This window comes from Macaca nemestrina, chromosome 11, assembly GCF_043159975.1.
Source record: "Macaca nemestrina isolate mMacNem1 chromosome 11, mMacNem.hap1, whole genome shotgun sequence".
Classification (NCBI taxonomy): domain Eukaryota; kingdom Metazoa; phylum Chordata; class Mammalia; order Primates; family Cercopithecidae; genus Macaca; species Macaca nemestrina.
Genome location: NC_092135.1, coordinates 59,822,455 through 59,847,133, shown reverse-complemented (window position 1 = coordinate 59,847,133; position 24,679 = coordinate 59,822,455). Strand labels below are relative to the sequence as shown.

The 24,679-nt window shown below is 38.3% G+C and overlaps 1 protein-coding gene across 2 annotated transcripts in view; it reads left to right on the top strand.

Annotated features, from left to right (window-relative positions):
* Positions 1–24,679, top strand: part of LOC105483346 (dipeptidyl peptidase 4) — an 84,647-nt gene that overhangs the window by 52,970 nt on the left and 6,998 nt on the right. For both annotated transcript variants that reach the window (XM_011744180.3, XM_011744179.2), the window contains exons 12-23: positions 777–821; positions 2,903–3,010; positions 3,311–3,378; positions 4,328–4,381; positions 4,757–4,878; positions 6,446–6,493; positions 6,734–6,832; positions 9,128–9,197; positions 11,595–11,789; positions 14,274–14,328; positions 14,906–15,005; positions 18,068–18,132. In XM_011744180.3, the coding sequence (XP_011742482.1) occupies positions 777–821; positions 2,903–3,010; positions 3,311–3,378; positions 4,328–4,381; positions 4,757–4,878; positions 6,446–6,493; positions 6,734–6,832; positions 9,128–9,197; positions 11,595–11,789; positions 14,274–14,328; positions 14,906–15,005; positions 18,068–18,132 (1,029 nt within the window). The remainder of the gene's footprint in view (positions 1–776; positions 822–2,902; positions 3,011–3,310; positions 3,379–4,327; positions 4,382–4,756; positions 4,879–6,445; positions 6,494–6,733; positions 6,833–9,127; positions 9,198–11,594; positions 11,790–14,273; positions 14,329–14,905; positions 15,006–18,067; positions 18,133–24,679) is intronic.

Below are 24,679 nucleotides of genomic sequence, written 5' to 3'. Positions count from 1 at the left end.
GCTGAGGAGATAAGGACAGAAGGCCGTATGAGCAGAGGGCTGTGCAAAGGCATCCAATGTGAATAGCTTGGATGATGCAGGAACTAAGGACTGGGGGAGAGGCATAGTGGGGAGCACTGAGGCTAGAGATATAGGCAAAGGCTAAGGTGCCATTCTGGGAGTTTGGACTTATCTCGTAAGAAATGGGGAGCTGTTTCAAGGTTTTAAACAAAAGAGTATCACAATGGGACAGGCCTATCTATTGCTAACTAATGTAGCAGAGAAGAGCAGCAGGATCTCCAACAAGGAGATTCTGGCAACAGACCCCAGGCAACCTGCTGAGGACATGAACAAAGTCCTTAGCTGTAGAGAAGGACAGTGAAGTCAAAGAACTAGGTGACAGGGGCTGAAGGAGGTGACTATGAGGAGGGCAAGAATCTAGAATGACCCCCGGGTCTCCAGCTTGGGTGAATAGGTGCCACTAACTAGAAGAAGAATGAAGGAGTAGAACAGGTTGGTGGGACAGAGGAAAACAAATGAAATTCTCTTTAGTTCTGTGCATTCTGGATTTAAAGCACCAGCGGAGCTTCCAGAGGGACCCAGGATATAACTTTTGGCAAGAGAGGCAAATGATCTAATGTAAAGACTTGAAAAATACTAACATAAATAGAAATATATGAATGGATATAGTTTTCAATTATTATAAGTACAGTTCTATTTATATTACCACAAATTATGGCTATAGATTTCATCTTATTTCTCTTTGAAACACTGTCATTGTGTCTTTCCCTTCCTAGGCACGGCAACACATTGAAACGAGTACTACTGGCTGGGTTGGAAGAGTAAGTATTATAAGTTGTGGGGTTTTATGGATGAGTCAGCTACTCAGCTATTTGATATGCAGTTATTCAAAACTAGGGCTCTAAGTGATACGTTATTAATAGCAATATTAGTTAACTTACTTCTCAAAATTTGTAAATGCTCCCTATAAAGATATCTTTTTGTAGAGAATATATAACACACACAGTTGGAAAAAGTAAGGGGACAAGTGAAAAATCAAAATCAGAGCAGACAAAACGTAACGCACTCCCGGCAAATTGTAGCTCCCAGTGAGTTAAAGGGTAACCATGGCTGAAAGTCGGCCAAGGTGTCCAATGTGGTCGTTGACCTCACATTTGAAGTTATGTGCTTTAAAGACAGAAAACATACGTTCTGTCCCCATCGTGCACAGATGCCTAAGGAGAGGTGACTACAACCAGCAAAAAAATTCAGCAGCAACCACACACTGCCCACTAAGCACCTCTCTTTGGAGGAAATAATACTCGTGGGCTTATGCTTTATTAGGCATCCAGATGCAGAGCTTTATCCAGGAAAGTGTGGTGACCCTTAGGGACTTGTCATGCTTCTCAGTCCCACTGAGTTATATACTCCTTGTACAGAATTACCACCCAGATTGCGATGACCATGGAATATAATGAGTTGATGAAGGAACTCCATTCATCATGTCGCCTTGCATAGTAGATGAGGAATGAATCTCACTTAATTTTTATGATCACTTCGATTAAGCCCCCTTTAAGAGGGAAATAAAGTGACCCCCAAAATGTAAAGATTTTACACCTCTTGGATCGTAGAGGTGAGGTCCCCAGTCCAAGAAGACAACCCCTTCCAGCTGGGCTTGGAGCTCCGGCAGCATTCACACGTCCTTTTTCTTCAGGCATTGATTGGGCAGAGGGGAGAGGTTTGCCAACATGAAAAGTGGTTTCCTCCATGGCAAGAGACACGCTACACTTCCTCACGACTCTTTGAAAAAAATATGTTTTTTCCTCTCTGTATTTAACCAGACAGATGCCACTTTTCACACATTTCTACTAGGCACAACTCCATCCAGGGGAAACAGGGAAATGTATTAAAAAGATAAGGCTGTGAACACAGGTCTAGAGAGGGGAATGTGTTTCAAAGCTCTGTAATGAGAACACCAAGTGTACCGCACGCCTCAGCTTGCTCCATAAATGAATTCGCTTTGAATCACTAAATAGAAGAGGGAATCAATTTTCTTCCTTCCCAAAATGGGAGCTGATGAGAGAGGAAACATCGAGGGCGAAGTGAACCAACAATTTTAAAAGACCATCTCCTACCTGCTCTCAAATGTAGCTAGGAAATCAAAATTGTAAACCAACATATTCCTTTCAGGCTGGGATAGACTCTCTTCTACTTAAACTGCATTATGTTCTGAGTACTGTATTTTATTGAACTGTAAAAAAACGGAAATTTGTTCTATATTTCTATACAAATATTTTTTGTAAATTGTTGATCATATTTAACAAAATGAAAAGGCTTATAATAAAAATATACGAATTTTTTCCTATGAAATATACAACAGACATTCCTTATAGTATGTAGTCCAGAAATGGTTAAATACTAAGTCTGACTTTCGAAAAGAAATATGTGTAAAAACAGGAAAGAAAAATATCCCCAAATTACAAACCACCCCCAACCTGAAACAATAAAAAATAATATGTCTGTTTCAAGAGAGCACATTTGTGACATTGAGGAAATTTACTGCTCCAAACTGAAAGGTTAATGCTATTTTCCAGGTGCTTGCAACCAGAAGTCATAGTTATCATCCATAGAGAAAAGATGTCTCCAAATCAGCAACAACTTCTATTTATTGTTTTCTACAAGCCTCTTTATATGCATTCTCTCATTTACTGCTCACAAAAATTATCTATGAGTATGGTGTTTTTGTTCACATTTTATAGAAAGAGAATTTTCTTTTTGAGGCACTTTAATTTAATTTTAATTTGGCGTATAAATGGAGCATGGATTTTTCAGCATAGGTATTGGAGAGGACTTTCTAAAACTAAAGTTGGTACTGAGATGAGACCTGTGCTTTAATGTTCTTTTGTTTTCTATTATTTTCTAGTTTAGGCCTTCGGAACCTCATTTTACCTCTGATGGTAATAGCTTCTACAAGATCATCAGCAATGAAGAAGGTTACAGACACATTTGTTATTTTCAAATAAATAAAAAAGTGAGTATTCTTACATAATTTTTATTTCATGTTGACCTCTGGTTTTTTTTTTTTTTTTTTTTTGGAAACCAATTTGATGTGGAAATCTTTTGGTAAGGCGGATCAATGTGTATAAAAATCAGATTAATTTAAACTCCTCAGTGATGTATTGTGTAATGTGGAACGAGGTGGGGAAACCCAACAAGAAAATCCAAGGTTATTTGAATTCCTGATATAAATGATTTAATCCTCCACTTTGAACAGAGAGAGTGTCGAATCAATCTTTTTTTTTTTTTTTCAAAAAAAAAACAAACACATTAGAACTGCACATTTATTACAAAAGGAGCCTGGGAAGTCATCGGGATAGAAGCTCTAACCAGCGATTATCTGTGAGTATTGTAACAATTGACAGGGTATAAACCTACTTGTCATAATCGTGCCCTCTTTGCCCAGAAGTAGGAAAAAAATCTCCTACAAATAAAGAGTAGTCTTTTTGGAATGTGTTCAATACTTTTTTTCTTTTTAACATACGGAAGCCTTAATGATTTTCACATATGCTTAGCAGATTTGATACCATGCCACCAGGCAGCTCTACCTCTTGCTCTTACCTGCTTTACATTACAAGAGCTGTATCCTCTTTTACTTGAACGTCGTGGAACGCTGAACTAGCAGTCAGGGGCGTTTTGTTAAATTTCAACTGGCAGTGATTTTTTGGAAGCCTTGGAAAGGCAATTTTATCTGTCCATGTCCCGGCCTTACTCTCTGCAAAATGAAAAGCTTTGCAGAGGCTGTCAACTGCTATATATGAGTTGGTAGAAAAGGGGGTGTTATTTTTCATTAGAATCTTAGGCCCTTTTATGATTCTTTATTGGTCTAATCGCGGAGGAATTTGGCCGCCGCCCGAAGTAGCTTTTGAAGGCCTTCTTCAGCAGTGGCTCTGCCTCTCAGGAACGTGGGGCTCCTGCTGTCTAGTAGCTTATGTTATAAGACAGAAAATAAAGCAATCGGGATCAATGAGCGGGGTCTCAATTTCAGGTTAACTGTCCAGTCCTATTTTTTGACAGAAGCCTTCTTTTGAATTTTTACTTGTCACTCTAATTAAGGAAGAAATCCCTGGTTTTACATATTTTAGTCTCTTAAGAACAAGACCTTTCCGTGTAGAGATGACGGAGAAAAATGGCTTCTGGGGGGTGGGGGCCGGGGAAGCAATGGCGGAGGGCGGCGGGCACCCGTGCGCGTGCTCGGTGCACACTTAGGCTTGGGGTCTGAGTGTGGTGGATTGCCTCTGACTTCTTATAAAACATAATTAATATATATTTCATTTTTTTCTCTTCCCAGATACTACATTAGTAATGAATATAAAGGAATGCCAGGAGGAAGGAATCTTTATAAGTAAGAGCTTGACTTGAGTCATTTTAGCTGACGAACAATTTCTGAACTCCATTTTTATTTTTTGCCTTGTCCTAACTAATATTAACCTGGTAATGCTATTGAGCACTTTTTATTCCTTCATAAGTCAATCTACATGTCCACAAAAGAGAATGGCTTTATTCAATGTTTTGCGATATTTCCAAACAATGGGAGGTTTGAGGTTACTATTAATTCATGTATTTATTTCAAGTTAAAAAAAAAAAAAAAAAAAAAAAAAGAGTCCTGAAGATTGCATTGGCATTCTGCTGTCTTTGAAACTAGAATATGGCTTTATTCAGTTCCTTCTTTTCACTTATCTTTTCTTCAAGCACTTAATTTCCATCGTTGGTTTTACAGAATCCAACTTAGTGACTATACAAAAGTGACATGCCTTAGTTGTGAGCTGAATCCGGAAAGGTGTCAGTACTATTCTGTGTCATTCAGTAAAGAGGCGAAGTATTATCAGCTGAGATGTTCCGGTAAGTCTGAGCTCCCTGGGAGGGAGGGCAGTCGCCGCTGTTACTCACTTCCAAGCAGCTCCCTCTGTTCCTTTTGAATCTGAGGAGCTCTTGAAATCACCTAAGTCCCCTTCTCTCCACTCACATTTAAGTAGTGAGCATAAACAATCTTTTCTTCGCCTTATCACTGAGAGACTTGCGTAGCTCGCTTTAGACCGAACACACACACACACATGCACACACACCCTTGTGTATAACAGAAGCACTTCAGTCTTAAACACATACATATTGTGGGGTTTTAGATGATTATTTTATGCACTCGTCCCTTTCAGTGAGAAAATATATGTGGCTGGTGCATGTCACTCAACATGCTCACTGCTCCATCTTCTGTTGCTGTTGCTATTATTAATTACAAATGAAGAAACCCAGGCAAGGAGTGGCCAAGTGACTTATGCAGGTGGTCACACAGCGAGTTACAGGCACAGCAGGATTCAAAACAGGCCTCTGCCTCCCTAGCACTTCCTTTTAAACAGTATGCCCGGTTACTTCTCAAAATGAGAGAAAGGATCTGGATATTCTGAAAAGAACTGTCCATAGCACAAAAATAAATAAATGTTTTCAAACCAGTTATCTGAGTCTTCCCTCACTAGTATATTTTATTATTATGCTTTTCTTTATGGTTCTTTACTATGACTGTTTTTAGCAATTATTTCTTGGGCATGCACTTTATTCTAAGCACTGTGCTAAAAGCTTTATATTCAAGATCTTGTTTAATCTTTAAGAAATCTCTATCAAGTAGATATTATTATCCTCATTTCCTCATATGAGGAAATCAAAGCACAGCTCTGCTGTCCTAAGTCACAGAGCCAGTGAGCCAGGATTCATCCCCAGGTATGGAAAGTACCTTCACTGTGTTTCTAACCCAGTATAAAAATTAATATTATCATCCAAACGCATAAAATTAAAGAGCTCACAAAGTAGCTTTTCTATACATTACCTTCCACTCTGCAACTACCACAGTTGGGATAAATAGTGACGATATGGGCTTGTGAGAAAAACACTTTTGCATGCCAGAAAGGAATCGCTTATCCAAGTCAGGCACTGTGCAGATGTGCCGCCTGGCTCTGGGACTCCGTGGGAGTGGGGGCAGCGGGGGGAAACCCATCCCTCACTAGGGAGGCTGGCTCCAGGGCTCTGCAGCCCACCTGGGCAGAGCCTGAAAAACCCTGAGAGATCACGGATTTACAGTGGGGAAGGACGTCAGCTCACATTTTACTTTGCGGATGAATATATTAAGTTCGGAGATGATAATGTGCCCAAGTTGCCTAGCAGGGCACAGATTCATTTCCTACTTCATTCTACTGAGCCCTGTGCCTTTCCAGTAATACTTCTTACTCTCAAATTGCAACTATTTTAAAGAGGGAGGGAGGAGAAACAGCTAATATGTATTAAACTTCTTATCCATTGTAATATTTATATGTTCCATCAAAGTCAAATGGTAACAAATGATATTTTTGAAAAGTCATGTATACTATCTTTTCCAAAGAAGTATTCATCCAAAACATTTTTCTCCTGATTGTGTTAACAGGTCCTGGTCTGCCCCTCTATACTCTACACAGCAGTGTGAATGATAAAGGTATTTTTTCATACTTTACTCTTCATTCGTTTTTAAGAAAATGTGTTCAATAAGACCATCACGTACTTAGCATTGTGTGATTTTCTTTGGCTTTGTGTCTTGACAGTGAGTTGAACACAAACCTTATAACCTGAAGTATGTGTAGTCCGTCAGTGAATTTCATGTTTGCTCATTATTGCACTGTATAATCCACTTTTTTCACATTGTAATGAATGACTGCTGTCTCCTGTGTTTCTTTAGGGCCAAGAGTCCTGGAAGATAATTCAGCTTTGGATAAAATGCTGCAGAATGTCCAGATGCCCTCCAAAACACTGGACTTCATTATTTTGAATGAAACAAGTAAGTTAAATTCCTTTGGAACAGTACTTTTCATGGAAACACCAATGCACTCTAACTATAGTAATTTGATCTGAAAGTATGTATTTTGTTATATATAAATCTAATTTAGAAGGTTATTTCTCCATGAAATGTCTTGTCAAAAGAAATACTAGTTTTATATCCTTTTGTCTTAAAATACAATACCATTCTACATAAAACTTATTCTGTCAAAAGGGAAATGATTTGGAGAACATACTCTATCGTTAGTTCACTTTTATCCCATTAGCGACTCTATTATTCTACTAGTATTAATTGTATGTTTAACTTAATGACATCCTAACGTATTTCACCTTTAACCCAAAGAGATCAAGGATATCTGAGATGGTTGTATAAAACAATTCGTGTTTGCTATAAAATATTGAAACTTCAGTCTCAGAAGAGAAATTTTGAATTTTTCCAAACCCTCCTGACCTCCCATAGTGTGGTCCCCGGCCTGGTTGTGTAATCATGGATTATATTCAGAGACCAGTAAGAACAATGAGGTTCTTTGAGTAGAAAATCTTGTTATTTATTGTTTGTTTTTTTTTTATTTTTTCCACTCAAGGCTAACAGCTTATATGAGAAGGAGGAATCAGTTATATTAGGATTGATTCATTTTAGGCTTTAAAAAAATTTAGGATACTAGAAAAGATTCAACACATCTAATTTTAAATATCAGGAAAAGCACAGGAAAGTATAGCATCCTCATGAAGAACAGTTTAGAGCAGTGCCACTCAAACTGAATGTGCATGTGAGTCACCTGGGACCTTGTTAACAAGGACATTCTGACCCAGCGGGTTAAGGAAGGTCCAGGATTCTGCATTTGTAATAAGCTTCTAGGTGATGCTAGTGCTACTGACCCTTGAGCCACATGTGAGGGGCAAGAGCTTAGAGTTTTCCAGAGCTAACATTGACAGCCTGGTACAGAAGGCACTGAATACTGAGATGTGACATTCTATTTCAGTCATGAACACTGGGGAACCCCTGCAGGTTTTCAGGTCAGGGAAGCCACATTAGTGGACGGATGACTTGAGACAGGATGTAGGATGGAGCTGTGGGGATGGGGATGTCCCATTGGGAGGTGGTTATAGCCATTCAAAGAACAGAAAGGAAGGATGAAAGGTAGGTCAGGGAGGAGGGAGCTGGGAAGGCGTGACTCTGAATAGAAAGAACCCCCCAAACTAAAGAGTGTACATCTCCAAAAAAGTGGGACTAAAACACCTTCCCATCAACTAATGCCAATTCAAACAAAGCAGAGATCAAATGATGTATTTTGCATATTCATTAAAAGTATCATGGTCAACTGATAGTTTGGTGTTCTACTGCAATTATAATAGAGACTTAAATTTTGCTCTTTTAAGCACATTTAATCAGAAGGCATGACAATAGTCAGCAAAATATAAATTGAAGATAAATCTATCTATGTATTTTACTCCCAAATCTTTTTTTCTTTTCAAGTAAAATAATTGTAACAAACATAAACAAAAAGGAAGATAAATGTTAGATAAAAATAGCTCTAGAGATAAGAATTTTTTGCCTACAGTTTAAATCTCCTGAATCTGGAATAATTTTATTTAAATGTGGAAAAACACTTTTATAACTCATCTTTTATTTGGGAGCAAAGGAAACTGACTCATTATTTAGGGACAAATTTTATTAAACTGATGTTAAATCAAGCACAGAGAATGAAACAGACCCGTGGGAGATCATACAGAACGTACGCAACAGTTTGCTCCATATAAACCCGATCTCATTCTGTGAAACGCAGAGCTGAAAATGGGAACTCAGATTTGCGGTCTGGGATGGCAATAAGAATTACAAAAATGTTATTAAATCAGAATTCTAAAATAGAGTTGGGGCCAACTAAAAATCCTAAACAGCTTCAAGGAAATTCAAGAAGAGGAAAACATTTTGGAGGAAAACTTAGAACATAAGCCATAAACAAACTAGATCAGTAGATCGGATGCCAAAGAACAGAATCATAAAAACAAAACATTAGAAATTCTAAGATGCACTTTTATTTTACTAGGCACCAATGTATTTAATAGATACATTAGAAACAACTTTATGTTTTAACATTAACTAGTATTTTAACCCGAAAGAAAATGTTGTAATATCTTAAAAATGTGCTGAATCCAAGCAGTTCATTTTCCTTTTCTACTCTCATTTAACAAATTGTCAAACTCTAGAAATGACTTGCTACTGAGGGAGATGAGGAACAAAATCCTGTACTAATAATTTTTCTTACCTCACTAATTAATCTTTCTGTTTGTTTAGAATTTTGGTATCAGATGATCTTGCCTCCCCATTTTGATAAATCCAAGAAATATCCTCTACTATTAGATGTGTAAGTATTCAAGAGAAGGGAGTAACTTAGAAATATTGAGTCATATATATTTTTCTCAGTGCAGCTTACTGAAAAATGGAGCCAAATGCATCCTTTCCCTCTTCCTGAATCACTGTTTACTATTTCCTCCTTTCATTGTACAGCCACAAAACTCCACCTGTGTTTTCTCACATCTTCTTAATACAGAAGAGAGAGACTCCTTTTCTGTCATAATGGCATATAGATTTTCTTTTGTTTTGCTTCTCTGAACTCCAAGGGAATTTCAAAGGATTTCTTAAGTCTGCATTTTCATCCTTAACCTCGTGGACATTTTAACAAGCAAGAGATGGCCATTAACAGTCTTTACAGTTCCCTTACCCCAGCTCCCACTGGCTGCCTCATGTTTCTCTTCCTTTAGTTCCTGAAATATTACTGCCGGCTATTTTCTATTCCTTTTTTTGGTGAAGAGAAGTGATAGAGGAGAATGTTCATTATAAAAACTTTAAGTCTGTGAGAAAGTTATGAAGTCACAAGTCTTTGAACAGTGAATGTGAACTCATATGAATTCCAAATATGACAGCTTTGTAAAATATTTTTTATAATCATTAGGAATACACCCTACTTTAATTTTTCTAAAATTGCCCTACGGTCACCCATGATGCCATAATGTCAGACTCTTCCTGTCCTGGCTTGCATCATTTCCTATATCAAAAACAAAATGAAACAACGCTTGTGCAGGGAACTGCTGAATGCCAGGTGCTTGGCATCATTTGCCTTATTCACACAACAAGCCCATGTAGTAAGTTCTGTTGTTCCATTATACGGAAAAGACATTGAAGCTCAGGGACATAATGTCTCTGTTGTTACTAGTAAGAAAAAAAAAGTGGGGAGAGGAAGGGAGGACACAGATACTAGTATCAGACACAGCTTTGATGCACTATATTCACAGTTGCATGAAAACCAAACATAAAGAAAGGAAAAGACAGGTATTTTAAAATTCCAGTTGCACTATCTGATTTTTTTTCAAGTAAAATAATTGTAGCAAATAAAGTCAGTTCATTCGTGACACTAATTTGTTTTAGGCTTCAGCTCCAATGCTAAAAAAGCGTCCTTTAGAGTGATATTTTTATCTTCTTTGACTTCCTAGTAAGTAATGATTTGATCTCCATTAGAAAAGGTTTTTAAAAATGCTAACTTTAATACATATTTCTTTTCAGTTATTTTCCTTTTCCTCTTTTAAGGTCTATATATTTTTTTCTACTTTAAAAAATAATCTTGTTTAATCTTGGGGTTAGGGAATTTGATATATACCTAATATTAAGGCAAACTCTTAATCTACCAAATTTAATATAATTGAGAGGAGCAAGACATTTCACATGTTGTGAAAAAATGTTTGCTTGCTCAAGAAATGCATGAATGCATTTTCCTGTTTAAAGTTAGAATGTTATAGTATTTTGTTTAAAACTAAAGTTCTTTTGACTGACATCTCTAAGTAGAAGGAAAACACTAGCAAAGGTATGTAAGCAGGACTTGTCCTATCCTGTGTGGGGGACAGGGAGCAGATGAGTGGAGAGATGGGCTGGGGAGGGAATAAGCTATTGGAGAGTATCCATGTCCAGGAGTCGTGTAGATGGTGCAAAGATGACATATTTAAATGAATTGAAATGAGCTATAAGGAGCTCCTCTTGATTAACAAGCAGAAAAGAGAGCACTTTACGAGCTTTACAGAGATTGTGCACACAGCTCTGTGTAGGGTAGTTGTAACCTGTGAAGATGGCAGATACAAGGGAGTTAAACTTGCTAGTAAATAGAATGCCCAATGACATGCCCGTTTTCCAATGCAACCTGTTTCTTCCTCTGAAGTTTTAAATATTAGCATTCATTCTTACTGCAATCCATTCCACAATGATTTACAGTCATTGTGAGCAAGACTGTGCTGGGTGCTATGGGATGGGAAATGCAAAGTATATGATGCAGAAGTCAAGTCCTAAAAGAAGGAAATAAACTTGTAGTCCAGGAGTATTTGTAAGCTGAGATGGAAAGATATCCAAAGCTGCATTTATTGTTGTCATCATCATTTTTTTTTTATAACACAACTCCCCTTTCTTAACTATTAGAGAAATTATTTCTTTAATTTCCAAGATTATGTTTACTTTTTAAATATTGGCCTATGAAGTCTGTGTTTGATAACTATCTTCAAAGACAAAACTGACAAGTATCTTTGAAGGAAATACACAACCATGGTAGTTGTATTGCTAAGCTTTAGAGGACTCATTCTGGACACCCCATAGGCTGGCACAGTTTCAGGCTCACGATTGGGAAGAATGCACATTTCTTGTTCACGGGGAAGAGAAATGTAAGCATTCCTCATTTGATTCAGGAAAACCATGAAAGCTAACAATTTGGTATTTTTCATAGGTATGCAGGCCCGTGTAGTCAAAAAGCAGACGCTGTCTTCAGACTCAACTGGGCCACTTACCTTGCAAGCACAGAAAACATTATAGTAGCTAGCTTTGATGGCAGAGGAAGTGGTTACCAAGGAGATAAGATCATGCATGCAATCAACAGAAGACTGGGAACATTTGAAGTTGAAGATCAAATTGAAGCAGCCAGGTGAGTGACTAGGAGATGAAGTCAAAGGTCATCTGATTTTTTTTCCCCTTTAAAATTTACATTTTAAAGCTGTAAAGTGTAAATAATTTAAAGTGTTCTGGGATGAATTTGTAATCTTTTATCTTTACGGTAGGTTTTAGTGAAGATGTTATGTTTAGATAAAAATATATTACATTATAGATTTATATGAAGTTAAAAAAAAAAAGCATTTCCTAAATTCATCTCTGTATGAGACTCTAGAAAGGGAGTTGGCATATGTCCTACCACCTTCTAAGAACAGAAACTCAAAATTCATCAGACTCGGGGACAAACTGAGGGATAAATGTACCCTAGTAAACATCTGACTAAACAAGCCAAGCCCATTCCTTCACAGTCAAGAATAAAGAGAGGACTTCAGTGTACATTTACATCACAGGCAGTGACAACTATGAAGTCCTAGGAGTAGCTCCTACAGTCTGGATGAGGGTGACTCTGCTATTTTGGGAAAATTGTGGAGCATAGCCATCATCGGTCCTATGTATAAGGGCTCTGATAAGTATGAACCACATCTCATTCTTGTGCTCTTCACTTATGGGACTATAAACAGATGTGATCTGACTCAAGAGATGTTAACAATGAATGATGGTTACTCATAATATGCATGTTACATGGGAAGTGCTTTACCTACAGGCATTGTCGCTGAAGCCCTGAAAGGTGGGTTTTCTTACCCCATATTTTAATTAAATAAATGGAGACTATTAGGTTAGGTACCTTGCTAAGGTGAATCAGGATTTGAAGCCAGTCTCATTCCAAATCTTTTATTTAATTACATTCAACTGGTATGTGGGAAATGTAACTTTGAGTTTCTATAACCAACAGCATGGATGTCTGGGGAAGCATAATTGGGAGGGTGGTTGAAAATGATGTTATGAAATCATAGACTAGGAAATGCAGAAGGATCCATGAATGATTAAGTAGATGGAGAGAGCAGATGACAATTTATTAGGGATTCCTGAGTGAAAGAAATTCTCTTTCACTAAAGTTAATGATTAGCTATTTTCCTTAACAATTAAAAAATAGAGATTTAGAATAAATGGGATACGTTTGTTCAAGAGTGAGGCTTTGATATTTTAAAAATAGACATGTATCTATCCAGATTGCTCCCCTGTGAGAGAGGGCATAGTTTCCAGGGCCTCTCAAATCTGACTAACGAAAGTCCTAAAATTACAAAATTGAGGATCTACTATATACAACCCCAGTTAAATAAGTAATGAGAAGTAGTGTGTTTATACAGTGGAACACACTATTGCAGCAACTAAAAAGAGTTAAGCATATAACAACATGGATGAATCGCATATACTGTTGAATGATTACAAGATCCAATTTACATAAAGATAAAAACCAGGCAAAAAAGTTCAGTGAAATTTTTATGGAATTCAATAAAAGAAAAACGTTTCCTTTTGTCCCTTTGCAAAGAGAGAAATGCCTTAGAGGCTTCTGATAACATGCACAGGCCATGATTTCAAGGATACGTTCACTTTGTAAAGGTTGATCAATTTATACACGAATGATCTGGTGCACGTTGCTGTATGTCTGCCTCCTTCAATTTTACAAAGTTTACATGGAAAAGATGAGTTGGAAATGGTTTTAATTTTTTTTCTAACACTGCTTAACTTAGGGCAACCTAGGACATATATCATTATGTGAAAACACAAAGACTCTCAAAATCAAGATAGGTTAATGCAAAGGTCTGCAACCATCCACAATGCTAAAAATTTGAGTTTCATTTATCAGGTATTTTTAAGTAAAAAAAAAAAAATTTTCTTTTGATGTCAGGCTAATATTAAGAAATAGGTGCATAAAACATTTTTCTTATTTCTTTACCTGGATTCCAATTCTGAACACAGTTTAGTGGCAAAGAAGACTTCTTAATCCATCAAGGAAAAATTTATTTTTATTGAGTGCATGGTGCTGAGCTAACTAATCAACACCCAGCATAAGAAGGGATTTATTTAGAGAATGGTGTTTCAGTTCTCAGGTAGGGGGCCCAGAGACATTTCTAAGCCCTACTCAGAAGTTTTTCATGCCCTTATCTTTCTCCATTGCAGGGGCAGACTCTCCCAAACTGAAAAACATCTGGAGAGATTTACATTCAATTATGTAAAGAAAAGGGCATCTGGGCTGCAAATTTTTGTATAAAGCTGTGAAAAAAACTGCCAGGATTTGTTTTCTGTGAATCGTACACACACACACACACACACACACACACACACACACACACACACACACAATTTTTATGAACAACGAAAGTAAACCATGTTCATCTGGATCTTAGGTTAAAATGATAGATATTTATCTTGGGTGTTTATTTGATTACTGGCAGCAATTTTTAGTCTCAAATAGAATGAAGCAGAGAACAAATGGCAGGGTTTCACATTTGTGCCTTATCTAAGTTTTCTATACACAATGCAGTACTGATCTGTGGACTTTTTCCATGTGTTTTAGACAATTTTCAAAAATGGGATTTGTGGACAACAAACGAATTGCAATTTGGGGCTGGGTGAGTAGTTGACTGATGAATCTGTATGCATTCGTTAGTGAATATCACTCAGAGTAGGTTAATTTATCTTTCGTATATACATATTTGGAGGTGAAAATCACATGTATCAAGTCTTAGGTCTCTGGGCAGTAACCCTACAGAATCTCCACTGAGTCAGGCTTACACCTTTGTTTATTATGATGAGCGAGGGAGGTGAGGTAGAAAGAGCAAGAAGGAAGGAGTGAAAGGGAGGGAAGAGGGAAGGGAAAAAAGGAGGGAGACTTTTTCTTATGCATCAGTCAGTAAAGATTTCGTGTTATTGTTTTTAAATATTCTATAATTGGTACCACCCAGTCACTAGGGTCAGCAAATTTTCCATATTTTCCCCCGTATACCTACCAAGAAAGGGATCAGGGCTCTGAAAGTGTAGTCTTTAAAGATACTGTCCAATTAAGGCCAATTTAAGCCTCCTATACCATGCTTTTTATCTCTAAAGAGGCACAGTATATAAAGATGTGAGAAATGTGGAAACTGCGATTCGCTTACCATATGTCCTTATTCTTTTACCTCCATAAAAATAACTGTTTCCATTCCTTAGTCATATGGAGGGTACGTAACCTCAATGGTCCTGGGATCGGGAAGCGGCGTGTTCAAGTGTGGAATAGCCGTGGCGCCTGTATCCCGGTGGGAGTACTATGGTATGTAATTGCTGCCAGGTACAAAGAGATACGGAGTGTTGACCTCAAAATGCCAGTAACAAAGCCATTCCTTTCTGAGTTTCAGTGTTTTTACAGCGAATAATAGGCTGATTCATCTTAGAGGTTCTTTTTGGATACCTATAATAAGATGATCTCATTTATTCTGCTATTGTGCAAAGCTGGGTGGTATATTTTATTACACATTTGGTTTTTTATCAACAAATTCTGTTTTCCAAATTTCAAAACAGCCCCAATGCTACATTTCTACAGATAAATCGTTCCTTATCTTTACTCTAATTTGATTCTTGGGTTTCACATATTAGCAGAGTGAGAGAAGTGTGTATCTCTTTCCCTTCAATTAAATGTCAAATATAAGTAGGGCTTTGGATGGGAAGAGGAGAGGAGAAACAGTGGAAATACCTATCGGAGGGTTGGTTTCTTTTTTTCACTATCTCTTAATAGGTGAAAGCTACTCTAGAATACGCTCTTGGTCATTAAGAGACTATTATTTTGCAAGGCATCGTACACCTCTAAGACTGCAATTCTCAAAGGGGAGGGAGTAAGCGATGGAAGATGAGGGAGGAGGGAAGAGTCAGGGGTGGTAAGGAGATGAATGATTTTCCTGCACCTCTTCTGACCCCATCTGAAGTCTTCTGTCTAGTGTAAGAAAAGAATGGTTGATGATGAATAGCTCATTAAATATTTTATATCCAGAAATATGGTAGTACCCAGAGGAAAGACTCTTAAAGTCTCTCCCAGTCAAGATAAACCAATGTAGAAATATATTTCTATCTTTCTGTTAAGAAAATTGGAGGGCATAGTTATAATTTGATCTACACACAATGAATTTGTTTTCATAATATTTCTCTGCTTGATATTAATTGTTCTGTTGGATGGCTTGTTTTTGGAGACCTCTAGTGGTCAATAAAATAATGGAGTAAATCTTTGTAAGTTTAAAAATATGAAATGAGAAGAAAACTTCATTTAATGTATATAGACCAACATAATACATAGGAATTGTCTAGAGTTCTTACATGTGTGTAAATTTAAACAATTTTATTCAAAGATGGGACAAAAGGAATACGTAAATGGTATTTTAAGGCATATTTTAAAAAAGTTTACAATTGCATTGTGCAGTATTTTTTAAATGTTATTTTTAAAATTTCAGATCTACTTATACACGTAAACCTTGTTAGCATAAATAAGAAAGGAGTATTGTGTTCTATGACAAGCAGAATTAAAGTCTGCAGCTACCTGGAGGAAAATGTGTTTTGCCCTTTAAGGTCATTTTCCCCCATCTAACATACAGCCTGAGATATTAATATTTAAATACTAAAGTTAAAAAAGATACGAGCATTTCACGAAGATCTTATATTTCAAAGTATCTTTAAAAATATTCTATTTTTATATTAGTGTCCTTTAAGTACATAAAATTACATATAGTCGGTTTTCATGTTAATCAAAATGATAAAATATCACTGTTAGTAATTTTGGAGGAAAATATTTTGACTTTCATAGAAATGGCATAAAGTATACATATGGAGCAACTAACACTCATTAGTGTAGTTTCTAATCTACAATACCAGTCATTCAAAAAGTGTTAGAATGTTGAATTTAGATAATATACCCACTTTTAAAATTAATGGAATTGGCTTTGAAATACTTGTAAATTATAGTGAAATTCAAGCCACTAACCTATACAGCACAATGGCAAGATAAAATTCTTAGACTTTTTAGCTGTAATCTGGTCACTTAAGGAGGCAGTTTTCAAAGCAGTTATGTCAGGTTTTTAAAGTTTATTGCGATTTGGTCTCAATAATTTTTTTTTTTACTGATATTTTAGGCCAAATATATATAATGTATCATTTAATTTTTTTTAAATCAGGCAAAATATGTTTAACTATCCAAAATAACCAAACCAATTATGCAACCTGTTTTTCAACCATATTTATAGATAAAAGAGCTTATGTCATTTCAGCAGACAGATATTAATGTAATCTGTTTCACAATGCTCAACTGTTATACCACAAAAATTGAGGCTTCACCACAAAATGAGAGAAAACAAATGTTTAACTTGCATTATGATGGAGTAGCTGAGCCAATGTGAGGATATATAGCAAATAAATGATAACTGAATTATTTCTTTTTATTATAGTGAATTCCAGCCTGACCCCCAAAATAAAATATGATTTAAATCAGCAACTAGTAATTGAACATTATTAGGGGTCTCCAAAAGGAAATAGATGATCATAAATCAGGGCACATACTTGTATTATAACCAAAAAATTTCAACACAATTGAGGCATTAAGTGACTTCCTAACTAAAATTCTTTGAGAGGGTCATATGATAATGTTAAGATCCCTTACCCCTTAGCACTTCACATTTTACTTTCCTGTAGGTGGATTATTGATTGGATTTTAGATCATCTGGTTTGATCTCCCTTTGCCCCACTCTTTTTTTTTTTTTTTTTTTTTTGTTTTTGAGACGGAGTCTCGCGCTGTCACCCAGGCTGGAGTGCAGTGGCCGGATCTCAGCTCACTGCAAGCTCCGCCTCCCGGGTTCACGCCATTCTCCTGCCCCCACCTCCCGAGTAGCTGGGACTACAGGCGTCCGCCACCTTGGCCGGCTAGTTTTTTGTATTTTTTAGTAGAGACGGGGTTTCACCGTGTTAACCAGGATGGTCTCGATCTCCTGACCTAGTGATCCGCCCGTCTCGGCCTCCCAAAGTGCTGGGATTACAGGCTTGAGCCACCGCGCCCGGCCTCCCTTTGCCCCACTCTAAGGGGAAAGTGAGAATGGGTTAGGGCTGAGTGTGGAAAGGTATGAGTATGCAGGGAGCTGGGAATTAGCATCTCTGGCTATATGAGCAAGGCAAGTAAAAAATTACCTCCCATAAGCTGCTTTAGCCACCCTTTTCCTTGTTCATAACCACACAGAGATACTTCTGAGAGTAACTCTATATTCCTATACATGAGTGAAGACATATGGAAACACTGAAGTGGCCCATTAAAAGCAAGAAAAGTTGTTATTGTATGAATTAAACTTTTTTTTTCTTTCACAGATTCAGTGTACACAGAACGTTACATGGGTCTCCCAACTCCAGAAGACAACCTTGACCATTACAGGGTAAGAGATGAGGACCTATGCCTATTTTATAACCTATTTATAAGTGGTTTAAGAACCTTCTTACGTGTATCTATTCTAGAAAATATATATTTTTATTTCCAACAAAATTCTTGTTAAAAAGAAATAACACAGGTGGTTTAGAGATACTCCAATAGCTTCCCCTACTATATTCTGCATAATTACAGTCTTTATCGTATGCTATATAGGTCACAATATGCATTCATTTAGAAATACAAAGCAACATCAGATAATTACTTTAATTATAAAATTTCAGTTTAGAAAACCTATTAGAAATTCAACGTATTCCTTTAGAGCCCAGAAGACTGTCTAAACCTTTAGCTATATATTGAAATTTCTTACAGTATTATCATAAGATGTATATATGAGACTATAATTTTCTTACTCATAGCCAATTATGTACGGTTTTGTTCACACAAGATTTAAGTAAAGCAGGTGAGAGGTAGGTACAGTTGGGCAGTACCCTTAAAAAGCCCTAAACCTAAATCACTGAATAGCATCCAACAGGCTGGTTGCCTGATGGGAGAACCAGTGGGCAGGTTGCTCTGCAGATGGGCTATAGCATTTAAAATATGGTGTGGGTGCAACTATCATTGACAGCCCCCATGTGCTAGTGTAGATGCCACGGCAAAGCCAGAGCATTGTCTTTGGTGCCACATTGATGCAGCTGGAAGTGCTAGCATAAGTACTAGGGACCCTTCTGGCACTTTGATCATTCCAAAACTTTGCTGATTCTGTTTGTCATGTTAGGTTGGAAAAAAATTGTTTTAAAACCCTGAAACTTACAGCTGACAAGGTAAATCATCTATGATGTTTACATTTTCCAAAGAATGTTCACAATTTTTTCCAAGACAGTGAATTAAAGAGAAAGAAAAACAGTAAGAATAACTTAAGAACACAATTTCTTCTCATCTGTGTCATGACTTCATATTAATACATTGCTCTGAGCAATATCCTTATGTTTTTGTAAGATGTCATCACTATTACTATGGATGCTGAAGTCATCTGATCAAAACACAGTAAAACTCAAAAGTTTCTAGTTTTGCAAGACAAGTATAGACAATTTAGTTTTACCAATTACTTTCAGCTTAATGAGTAAGGGGTGTGTATGTGTGTGTGTGTCTGTGTGTGTGTGCGTGTGTGCAGGGAGCTGTGATAGCAATGTTTTTGTGTTAGTGGCTATATGACGGTTTTCCTGTCTGTTTATCAGTTAAGATAGAAAAGTAACAATCTGCAAAGTGACATGCACAGATCATCTACCCCTACAAAAAAGTCCCATAATTACATTGTCCCCATTTCTGCTAAGGGTCGCATTTAATACTTAGGGCTCAATTCTTCCCATTCTTTCTCCTCCACCTACCATAAGCTGCTTTAGACACTCATTTCCTTCTTTGTAACCACATTGCTATTGTCATATAACCTGTCTCCTTTTATAACAATAACCCGATTTGTCTCCCCTTATCCTGTCTTCTCACACTCCAGTCTACTGCGCACAGAGCTGGGAGATTGACTTCCACCCACAACATGTTCATGGTTCCTTCTTGTGTACTCGACTAAGCCCAGTCCTCACTCTTTACCAGGTGTTCGGCGCCCTTCCTACAGTAGCCCACTTTGTCTGGAATGCTTGCTGTTCTCTGAATGTTTCCGTGGCTCTCCCTTTTGTGCCTTTGCCCTCTGCTCCTTCCACCTGGAGTGTCATTTCCCCTCCATCTCCACCCACTCAGAAACGTATACAGCCCTCTCAGTGGAGTAGCATTGTCTTTTGAATCCCCTTTTGATAGTTTCCTTGTATATCTCTGAATCCTCAATTTTATTCCACCTTGAACTGATAGGTATCTTGTACTGAATTTTCCCCTCTTCAGTACTGTTAGCTCTTCAAGGTGTACAAGCTATTCAACATTGTATTCTTTGCCTTCCCCTTTAGGGAGTATAAATCCCCAAACCTTTCCTGATTTAATTTAAACACTTTTTGAAGGGAAACATTGTTATACAAGAATTTCTCCATTGCCGCTTTCATTTTCCAGTTCAAATTTTCTTGTTAACGACCCAACCAGACTACTTAAATTTGATTGTCAAAGAGTTTTCTCCTAGAAAATACTGAAAGTTCCTGAAACATTAGAGGTGTAACTGCCTCGGATCCCAATCCCTCACTTGAACATGGTGGATGATGAATCCAAAACGTTCTTTTAAAAAGTTATATTCTAAAAAGTGGAGGCTGGAAGCACAGGATCAAGCCCTAACCCTCACATCTAAGGAGGTTCATGGCACCTACCCTACTTCCTCAAAGAACATCAGCCAATGGGGTATTTCCCCTTCAACCAGCCCTCCCTATATAATGAGGTAGGATAATTGGCTGTAGTCTGCCATTTCAACCTGCATACATTTCCAGTCTTTCCTATAGACTCCTCGTTCCCACATAGATCCCCCTCTTCTCCAGCTCTACCCCCCACTGCGGTGGCCATTTCCATCTCCCCCTTTAGGTGTTCGCTGCATGAGGTAGTTATGTAAATAGAAGTCACTTCCTCCTGCCAATGGCAACACACGCACACTGGGTGCACAAAGTCACTCTTTCACTTCACTGCACAGATGGCACCCGAGGACTGTTTAATCCTTCCACGCCAGGAGTCGGGTTTTCTTGGCACAAAATTCATTGCTGGCAATGGACACATTAAAACTGCCAGTACCAGGGAGCTAAAGGTTCTCAATGTGTTACTAAGAGGAATTATTTGGGAGGGCGATAGTTAAGGTGGGCAGGATACAAGTGAGGCAAATGCACTAACTGAATTGTCTCCACCGTGGTAAGTTGCTTCCTCCGAAATGTGGAGAACTGAATCTATGTGGAGAACTGAATCTAAGTGCCTATTTTTGGTGCACAGCAGGCTTTAGAATAAAGCTGCCCTCCTTTGTTTTTTAAATGAGCCTGTGCTTTTGTCTCTGGCAGGAATACATTCAAAGATTCTATTTTCCTCCAAGGCCCCAGCTGCCCCTCTGGACCCCATCTTTTACTTTTCTTTCCCAGGTTGTTTTTCTTTTCTCCTCTCTCTCTCACTCACTCTCTCTCTCTCTCCCTCTCTCTCCTTCTCTCCCTTTCTGTCCTCCTCCCATCCTTTTTGAAAAGACAAAGGAGACAATTCCTTAGAGGATTTCACCACCCTGTGCATTTCAGTGGATCAGAAGGAAATATTTTTAAAGCGGTTCACATTTAGTCTGGATCAGTGACTCTTTTCAGTACACTGAGGATTAGGAATGACCAAAGTGTGTAACAAGTAAGGCCTTGATCTTTGTCCACGTTTTCAGCTAAATAGCCACTGATACGGTAGCCAGAATTATAGCCTCTGGAAGAAAATGCAGTTTTTAATAAAACTCAAATAAGAAAAGGATTTATTATTAGGTGATTGTTGGTCTGGATTTGGAAGAATTTAGAGAAATCCACATCACCAAGAGAAGCACATCACGTGAAATCAAAGTCCCTCTCACCATTGAGGAAAGGGAATTAGAAGAGCCATTTGCATACATGAACGGAACAGGCGGGGATGCCATGTGCAGTTGTTCAGCCTGTGCCCTGCTGAAAGCCAGACCACACTCCATTTTCTAAGGCACACACCTCCAAGGCTGTGTCAAACCAGATGGAGCACCCTTTCCTATTCTTTCAAAGCTGCCATGTGGATTAGGGGACCCTGAGACTAAGGCTTAGACCCAATGCAGTGACACAAACAGTGACTCCATAAGACTCTTTTTGGAGATAATCATCCACCTACTGGCAAGAGGCAAGGGAGAAGCACTTTCAAAGGATATCCAGACCTCAAAGAGGAAAGGAGATGTTCATCCCCCCTTATCTCAAGGAGCTGATACCAGAAGCTCTAAATGGGCAGCTAAAGTGGAGGGGTGACAAATCTGAGCTAAAGGGCAGTATAGCTCTATGGAAACATCTTTTCTGCAATGTGTCTCAGTCCACAGCAGACAGATATGGTGACAGGTTTGAGCAAAGGAACCAGATCCAAAGAGGCAACCCTCACAACCAATGTCAATCAGCAGACAGCAGCTGTAGCCACACCTTGCGGAGTGGCCTCCTAACAGTGAGGAATGGTCTCTCATGTGGTCAGTCACAGGTCTTTTAGTCAAACTTGTAAAAAATGTTAACATGTGGTAGACTTTCATTCACCCATTCAAGGTGCCTGGCGTTTTAATCATTCAGAAGTTTATTCCTTGTCAGTTAGAGAAAACAGTATTTTGGGAGAGAAATAAAAGACAGTAGGAAATAAAAGATGAATTTGAATATGACAAAGTAGCCAATATGTATGAAAAAGACTTGTGGTTTTCCAGTTGTGACTATGAAGCCCCAGGAATTCTATACCTTAGGAGCATGTAGGAAGGGGAAGGGGAGTAGCCGAGAAGTTAGGGTTTCCCCTTCTCCACTCCCTAGCCAGAGGGGATCTAGTTTCACTTATTTCATTCATGTTTTCATTCATTTATTAAGTGCTTCTATGGCAAGTCATCATTGTAAGCTCTTTACATGGGTTATCAGGTTTAATTTTCCTCCCGATCCTCCGAGGTAAGTACTGTGTTTCTATTTTACTGACACAGAAACTGAGGCACAAAGATGTTATGCAACATATTGATATTGAGGGTTAGAAAAGGGAGAGAGGGCACTAATCTGAATCATTAGAGAAAGATTGCAGAAGATGGGGAGGATGAGCATGATGTTCTCAATAGGTTACACATTGGGGGGAGGCAGATCAGCACAGTAGACAAATGAATAGCAGGAAGAGTGGTTTTCTGGTGATGTGTGAAGCAGGTCCAATGAACTGAGGGATAACAGAAGAAGGGCTCTGAGAAGAGCAAGCCAAATGCTGGCCAAGAAGGCAGGACATAAGCCTGGGGAGGGGATGGATTTATGAATACACACAGAAGTATCAGATCAAGGGCAAGGGAAATAGGACCCAAGTCCTGAGCCTTGTTGCCAAGAGAAGAGGGCAGCCTGGAACACACAGAAGGGACTGATTTAACTTGTAGAGGAGATTTATTTTGCATTTTGCTCAAAATTTGATAGGCTTTTGGCAAGTGTATGAAACAGTCATAGATTTGGCAGTCTTCTGCTAGCAGATTTGAAATGTTCAATCCTTAAGAACTGCTGCATCGTTAGGTTATGCAAAACAGGGTGCAATTTTGTAAATATGCCATCTTGTACTGATTTGACATTTGTTCTATTATCCCAGAATATGCCAAAGGGAGAGAGACCTTCAGATTTAAGCCAAACCTTAACTTGTTTGTTGAGTGCTGATAAAATGTTGACTGCTGTGTGATCTTTAAAGAAGCCAGTGTTGCTTGGTGAGGCCTGAGGTAGAGCCCCCTGTCTGGGGTTGATGGGAGCTCTCCTTGGCATCCCATGAGTACAGTTGTTTGATAGATGTAAACAAGTAAAACATCTGATTTAGTGAGTTGAGTTCATTCTTTTCTTAAACATTTTCTGTGGCCCCTGTTGTGGCATTAATGGTGCTTCCCCAAATGGCATCATTTAATATTAATTATGGAGCTTTGGTTACGAGTAGGAGAATGCACAGAGCAAGCCGCTAAACCCAAGGTCATATCTTACTGAAGTGCTGGGTTGCTGTCCATTAGACCCAATGACTGTGTGCTCTTTCTATAAGATCTTATAAATGGGAGGAGTTGTTTGGTTGTGATGTCAAGTGCCAATAGAATATGACAGTAAGGGACATGGGCTTTTGGGATTAGGCCAACATGTCCTCAATTTCTGTGTCAACCACTTACCAGCAGTATGAGCTTGAGGAGGCTACTTAACCTCGCTGAATCTCAGTTTCCTCATCTGGATAATGGGATAATCAGACCTACCTCACAGGGTTATTGAAATCATTAAATGAGATGCCTGTGCCTGCCATGAAGGAAGCTTTCAAAACATGGCAGCTGCCACCACTATTATCTCCAGGAAGCAAAATGTCCTTATGGTTCCTAGATGGCACTAGGGGTAGTTTAAAAATTGTTATACCTTCTGTTTCTCATAGTACTCTCCTCCTCTTATCAGCTCTCTCTTTTAATTCAAAAATACAAAGATTTATTTGTTGGAAGGTAACTGAAGAACCAGCATGATCCAACGAGCAGCTACAGATGGTTCTTCTTGGGGACTGAAGGAAAAGCTCCCCAGAGATGCTGTGGAGTCGGCACTGCCACTGGACCGATCCTTCCCACTTCTCCTTGCCAGGCTGTTGCTGGCAGCGGGGCTCTCCGGAAGTTTCTAGCCTCAGGAGAGTGCCAACTGCACCACCATTGCATCCTTGCCCATTTATCACTCTGAGTTTCCTTTTTAGTAGTTGGTGATAGACTATTCGGCTTCTAACTTAGTCATCCATTTCCTTTTTTATTTCTGTTTCCATGGATAGGCAAAGAGGGATTATCCTCTTTTGGTAGGTTAAAATAGCACAATTAATTTTTTTCTAATCATTAATCATACCTTAAATTCATGCCGGTATTTCCTTTTCTGGCTTTGTGTGTTACCTTTACAGCTTCAAGTGTG